At 27.1% G+C, this 7,392-nt stretch overlaps 1 protein-coding gene across 1 annotated transcript in view; it reads right to left on the bottom strand.

Annotated features, from left to right (window-relative positions):
- The window catches only part of LOC117179966, a 153,810-nt gene that overhangs the window by 21,657 nt on the left and 124,761 nt on the right, over positions 1–7,392 (bottom strand). Inside the window, exon 3 of the mRNA XM_033372225.1 lies at positions 1,925–2,602. Coding sequence (XP_033228116.1) covers positions 1,925–2,602 — 678 coding nt within the window. The remainder of the gene's footprint in view (positions 1–1,924; positions 2,603–7,392) is intronic.

Raw genomic sequence — 7,392 nt, 5'->3', positions numbered from 1 at the left:
TTGACTTCAGTATTAGGGGTGAGCAAAATGCATCAAATCTTATCTATCTCGAGCACTCACTCCTGAAAGCCCGGATTAAGAAAGCACAAGAGAAAAACTTTCATGAACAGCTCCTCGATAAGAGGATGCATGGTATCTTCGACAGAAATGTGAAGAATCAGTCAATGTTTTGTGAGCTAACGTTTGCTTTACTTAAATCGCCCGGATTGAAGTCTGGTACAGAGGGTTTCATTTTTGCATGCCAAGACGGTGTCATTTCCACCTTAAAATACCGTCGCCACATTTTGAGCCAAGAGATTTCCGATGGTAGCTGCAGGGCATGACATGCACACCCCGAGCATTGAGCTCACATACTATCTAGTTGTCCAACTCACGCGGGAACGACCTACATTCAAAGACACAATGCGGCACTAAGAGTGCTTTATTACCATCTCTATCACTCCTACGGCATTCACCTTAATATTGCTTCTCTAAATGCTCCTAGGGAAATTGAGTCAATTGTCGAGAATGAGAAGTGCCGCATATACTGGAACTTTATATTCTTGACAATTGTTTTTGTTGCTCACTCGAGGCCTGACATGGTTCTTCTTGACTTCGAGAAGCGAACCATGTTCGTTATCGAATTTTCGGCACCAGCTGACAAAAACATCATAACCAAGAAAAATAAAAAGAAAGAGAGGTATCGAGACCTTATAAGGGAGTTGCAACGATTGTACCCGGAATATTCTGTTAAACTGATCGTTCTTATCATCGGCGCTCTTGGAGGTGCCAAGCTTTCACTTGCTAATGGCCTAAAAAGCATCCCTACGTGTGAACAATATGCTAGAACACTTGCGGGAAAAATGCAGAAGGCGGTTGCCCTTGGGTCACTCCGTGTTCTTAGGGTGCACGAGGCTTTTGCTGGATCTTCGTATTGATTCCTTTACAGACTGTAACCACCTATCTCACGGTTGTGAGACGTGGTTGTGGCTGAAATTTTACCGCGATTTCGCTGGAAGCGGGTGCAATTTTTCAGATTAGCACCCGCTCCCGGCGAAATCCTGCTGTTGTCCTTATGACAAATTTTTAAATATATATTTATATATTTATATAATATAAATATAATTATGTATATATAACTACTGTGAAATTGTTGCATGAAAAAATGTAACTTTTGGATTTTCCATTTTTTTGCATGCAGTCAAAATTTGAATTTTAGATTTATCAAAAAAATGCAAAAAGTTATGATAATCTTCTAGGGCATTTAGAAATCAAAGAGTTAATTTGCTTGCCATTTTTTCATATCTTCCGTTATTTGGCATAAAAGGTTCATTTTCGAATGTTTTTTGTAACTTTGTAAATGCTATAATTTTAATCATTCTTTATTTTATGAGAAAAGTTATAAGGTTATAAGGCAGCTCAGTAGACCGTATGTGTTAAGTTTAAATAATAAAAAAAACATTTGAAATTAACAAATCCAGTTCATGCAAAAACTACAAAAGTTGCAATAAAATGTTTAACAACAACATTTTGATCAAAGAATGTACATTTTTTTAAGCGGGACAATGAAACTTATTCTGTTTTGATACCAATGCAAGTTATAAATTATAATAATATACATTTATGGGAATGATATAAAATTTCAAGGATAAATTCGAGTGCGAAGCGCGAGATACGTGATGAGAATATGTTTGTTAAAGCCGAAGGAGCTTTAACAAAAGAGAATTCACAATTACCAAATTACTTTTGTCGATGCTTTTACTTTTAGTTTTAAAAAGTCTATGCACAAGGATCGAGCACAATGAGAATGTGCCCACGAACCGAGCAGATGTTTTTTTTTTATCAATTAGTTTGAACATCAAAGTCAACTTTAAAAAAAAGAGCTCGATGGATTTTTTATTCATTTTTTGAAAGTATCTTTAAAGTATAATATAAAGATAATCACCTTCAAAGATGCTCTTGTGACGAATGTCTTTCCACACTGATCACATCGATGATCCTCAGAATTAGAATTATTTCTAACTCGATGAAACTGATCTCCACTCGCATCATTATTGTTACTATCACTAAGAACGGATACATTCAATGCAATTTTATCATTGCAATGACTCTCGACTTCAATTTTCGTCTCCAAAGACTTTTCCAGGGGAATGAGTTCCACAGCTTCTTTTGGTGGAATCGAATCACAGAGTCTGCTGATCGGATGTGAAATCTCTGGTTTTTGACAATTCTGGTGTCCAAAGTAAACTTTTTTCGGACTAGGACGAATTGGTGTTAGGTGACTAATTGCACTTTGGGTGGTTTCGTTTTCATAGAAAGGTCTTGTGGTTGGTTGAATTTGTTGAATTGGTTGTGTTGAGTTTGGATAAAAAGGTTGGACTGGTCTAGGCATGACTGCAGGAAGTATTACAGGTTGAGCGATTGGTCCCGGAATTGGTGCTAAATAAAAATCTTGCCTTCTCTCTTGATTCACTTGGATAAGCGATTCTTCTTCGTTTGGTGATCTTTTTTCAGGAGATGGAGGAATTTGTTGAGTGTGATGATTGTTGATTGCAGCGAACGGTTTTGGAGAGTCGGATGGACTACATGATGGTGAGATTCTCTGTTGTGGTTCCATTGACATCTGCAACCAAAATAAAGCAAATAATAATTTTTCATTCCTGTTTCAGGATATCCGCGAATCAGGAAAAAACCTTAAAATCAGTAAAAAATTAATTTTGTTGGTCAAGGAAAGTCAGAAAGTTGGAAAAAAAATGTTTAAACTCAGGGAATTATGGTAAAAAACAATTTAAATAACTGTATCAAAAATGATCAGAGCCACACAGTCACTTTTAAGCACTTAGTTTCCTCAAATCACTTTTTAGCTACTTTTTTTAAATAAAGTCACAATTGTCACTTCACTGAAAAAAATTGTTTCACTATTCCAGCTAAATGCTTAGCTGGACTTCATCTTCCAAGAAAATATAGCTGTGTCACCTAAATTTTTATCTCTTTTAGCTAAATTTTTCATCTGGAAATAATCTAGATAAATTAGCTAGATTATTTTTAGATTTACGATTTAGCTAAAACAGCTAGAAATTTGGGCAACACAGCTATATTTTCTTGGAAAACGAAATCTAGCTAAAGGTTTAGCTAGGACAGCTTAACCATTTTTTCAGTGTTCATAAAATGAAAAGATGACGCTCAATATATTCTCTACTATTAAATTAAAATGACCTTTTATTAATTATCTTGAATTCTTTTAAAACATTCAAATATTTGAATATACTCAAAGATTTTGATCATTTTCAAAAATTTAAAAACTCGAATTAAAATTTATTAAAAATTTTTTTTAATAAAAATTAATTTTTTGATACAAAAGTAGTTTCATTAGTCGAGAATTCATCTATTCGGATGAACATTTATTTGTTTGGTTGAAAATTTAACAATTTTCTTGAAAAGTCGTTTTTTTCTTGTTGTGAAAATTTATTTTTCTAACTGAAAACTAAACTATTAAATTTTTCATTGGTAATTCTGTTATTGTTAAAAATTTATATATTTTATTACAAATTTGCAGTTTTGTGATAGAAATGTAATATTTCGGGTTAAAAAGTGAATTATTCAGTTAAAAATTAATTTGTTTGTATAAGAATACAAAACTTTAGTTAAACATTCAAAGTTTGACTATTTATTGACAGATTTTTTTATAAGAATACATAATATTAGGTAAATATTCGATTTTTTGTTGAAAATATTTCGCCAAGAATTTATTTTATTTGGTATTAATTTGTTTTACGGAAAATTCAACTACTCTATTTTTGGTTAAAAAAATAATCTATTTGGTAGAAAATTTAACTATTATTTTTTAATTTATCTTTTTTGATGAAAATTTAATTATTCTGTTTAAAAATTCATCTGCAAATATTCATTTTCCTAACTGAAAACTGAAATATTATATTTGTTATAAAAAAATTATCTTTTTCAATTAAAATTTCATCTATTTTATTGAAAGCTTGTATCTTTGTTATTAGAAAATTTACCTTTTAAGTTCAAAATTAGCTAATTCGTGAAAATAATTTTTCTTAGTTGAAGATTCATGATTTTATCTCAATCATTTAAGTATAAATTTTATATTTTTGGATTTGAAAATTATATTTTTTACTTGAAAATTCAAAATTTCGTCTTCTTGGCTCAAAATTCTAAAATTTTAATAAGATTTTATTCTTTGTAGACTCAAAAATCTTTTTTGTTAAAAAATGCAACTCTTTTATTGAATGTTCCACTTTTTAGTTCGAAAATAACTCTGTTTTTTTAATATTCGACTACTTCATTTAAAATTCGTGTTTTTGGTTTAATCTGTTTTTGAATAAAAAAAAATATATTTTTTTCGTTAAAGAATCAACTATTACACTTTTTATTGATAATTTATTCATTTAATTTTTGGCTCTAAACTTTAATCTTCGCAGTAGAACTTCTTTGTTGAAAATTTATTTTTTCAGCTAAAATTTCAATTATTCGGTTGAAAGTTATATTATTTTGTTAGAAATTTATTTTTTGTTTAAGGATTCATTTATTTTGTTCAAAATTGAAAAAATTGTTAAAAATTTGATTCCTTTTTGAGTAAAAATTCGAATTTCGTTTCTTTTCCATTTAAAAATCTTCTTTAATTAAAAATGTAATCATTTTGTATAAAATTTACCGTTTTTTTTTAATTTTTAATCATTTGTTTAAAATTTCATCTTTTTATATTAAATAAGGATTCAACGATTTTGTTGAAAATTACTTTTTTTATGCATTCAACTGTTTTTTATCACAAATTTAAAGATTTTTTAGTTAAAGTATTAAATATTACACTTTTCCTCTAGAAATAATTATTTTAATTTTTTGTATTGAAAATTAATCTTCTTGTTGGAACTTCTTTGTCAACAAGTTTTTTTTTTAATTCATCTCTCTGGTTAAAGAATTAACTTTTTTGTTGAAAAGAAGTTTTCTCCTTTGGTTGAACATTAATTTTATGCAGCTAAAAAATTATTCATTCCAATTTTTGTTGAAAATTCGATGCTTTCGGTTGAAAATTTGTATTTTTTATTAAAAATTTCATTTCTTTTAAGAAATTCAACAATTTATGATTAAAATTGCAACTGTATGTTTTAAAATGAAAATTCTTTTTGATTGAGGATTCAAATATTTTAATGGAAATTCGTCTTTTATGGTAGAAAAATAGTCTCAATAATCGAAATTCCATCTATTTAAGTGAAAATTTATTCGTTTGGTTGAAAATTTACTTATATTGTGTAAATTCCGTTTTCTTGTTGAAAATTTAATTTTCTAACTGCAAACTGAACAATTCTATTTTTGGTTGATAATTCCTGTAATTTTTTTAAAATATATTGTTTCTTTTGTTGTAAAAAATTCATATTTTTGGTCGAAAATTTAACTCGTTTATTGCAAATTCCCTTCTTTAGTAGAAAATTAATTTTTTAATTGTATAAATTCCATTTTTGCTTATAAATTTATCATAAGTTTCTGCGAAAAAATTAAATTTTTAATCTAAAAAGACGAATTTTTCAACTAAACGAGATTAATTTTTAACAAAATAATTGAATTCTCTACCAAATAGTTGCACTTTTATCCAAAAGAGATTTAATTTTGTAATAAAAAAGATTGATTTGTAATAAAAAGCGACAAATGATGAATTTTTAACAAAATCGTTGAATTTTCAACCAAAAAATTACATTTTTATCCAAGAAAGATATAATTTCTGCTAAAGCAGATGAATTTTAAATTAAAAAAGACAAACTTTCAAAAACAGAGTTGAATTTTCAACCAAAAAGTTTTATTTTTATTCAAGGAATATGAAATTTTTCTTTAAACAGATGAATTAAACAAAAAAAAAACATTAAAAAAATATTTTAATTTTTATCCAAAGAAGATTGTAGTTCACTTTCTAACACAAAAATTAAAATTGTAAATAATTTTCATTTAAAATGGATATCTTTTTAAGAAAATTATTAAATTGGTAACCAAATGAAAAAATGTATAACTACATGGATAATCTTCAGAAGAAAGTTTTTGCGAATTTTTAAATTTCTAATCTAAAAATTTTTTTTCAAAGTTTTTAACTTGTCCTATTTTCGAAATTTTAATCTTAAATTATTCAAATTCGAGATTCTTTAATTCAAAACAAGATTTTTCAATTTTCAACGCTTTGAATTAGAAATGATTCAATTTCAACTCCTTTATAATAAAACTTTTTCCCTTAAAAAAATATTGTAATCTGAAATTTTGTAATTTGGAACGCTTTTATTTACAAGGAATACCATTTTAATTCCTTTGAATTTTAAATGATCGAATTTTTAAAAATCGCATTTGGAAAGCAGTTCTATTTTAACTTTTTGAACTTTTTCTAGTTTCGAAATTTTGTTATAATTTAAAATTATTGAAATTCGCGATTCTTATATTGAAAATAAAATTGTCACATTTTATAAAATATAAATTAGAACTGATACAATTTTGAATATTTTCTAATAAAATCGTACAATTTTTCAAATTTAATCTCAAAATGGGAGACTGAAAAATCCCAAAAAATAAAATTCCCGACACAGTAAAATTCCTGAATTAAAAAATTGCCAAATAATCAAATTCACGAATAATAAAATTGTCGAAAAATAAAAATACCGATTTGGAAAATTTCCAAACAATAAAATACACGAATAATAAAATTACCAGAAAATAAAAATACCGAATTGGAAAATTGCCGAAAAATAAGATTCGCCAATAATAAAATTACCGAAAAATAAAAATACCAAATTGAAAAATTCCCGAATTATTATTGATTAATTATAATGATGAAATTTCAGAATTATGAAATTCCCGAATTGGAATATTCCCGAATCATAAATTTCACGACAGTTTATAATATTACCGAATTGGAAAATTCCCGAATATTGAAGTTCCCGACAGTTTATAATATTACCGAATTGGAAAATTGCCGATTTATAGAATATCCGAATTGTAAAATTCCCGAATTTCAACAATTAGGTTTTTTTATAAATATATTCTATTGATTACAAATACAACAATAAGATATTAATTTCAAAAATTATTTTCAACATTTAAAATTTCGAAGCTTACTTTTTGAATTAAAAATAGCAATAATTTTAAATAAAATATTTCTAAGTAACGCATGTTTTTTTAATGTTCACAATATTTTAAAAAATACAAAAAGCGTTCGCAAAAATAAAATTTAAAATTAATAATATATAAATTTATATTTCGAGCCTGTTTGAAAAACGTTACAAGGTACGTAAAAAATTTAACGAGAATTTCGTTCCAAACGCAAGTTTTCAAAAATAAGGAAAGCGATACAAGAATTTAATTCTACATTGAAATAAAAATTAATGACTCACATTTTGACGCTTTTTTTGAAAATGT

Source organism: Belonocnema kinseyi, chromosome 9, assembly GCF_010883055.1.
Source record: "Belonocnema kinseyi isolate 2016_QV_RU_SX_M_011 chromosome 9, B_treatae_v1, whole genome shotgun sequence".
In the NCBI taxonomy this organism is placed as follows: Eukaryota; Metazoa; Arthropoda; class Insecta; order Hymenoptera; family Cynipidae; genus Belonocnema; species Belonocnema kinseyi.
Note: the sequence above shows the minus strand (reverse complement) of the source record. Positions and strands in the feature narration are given on the sequence as shown.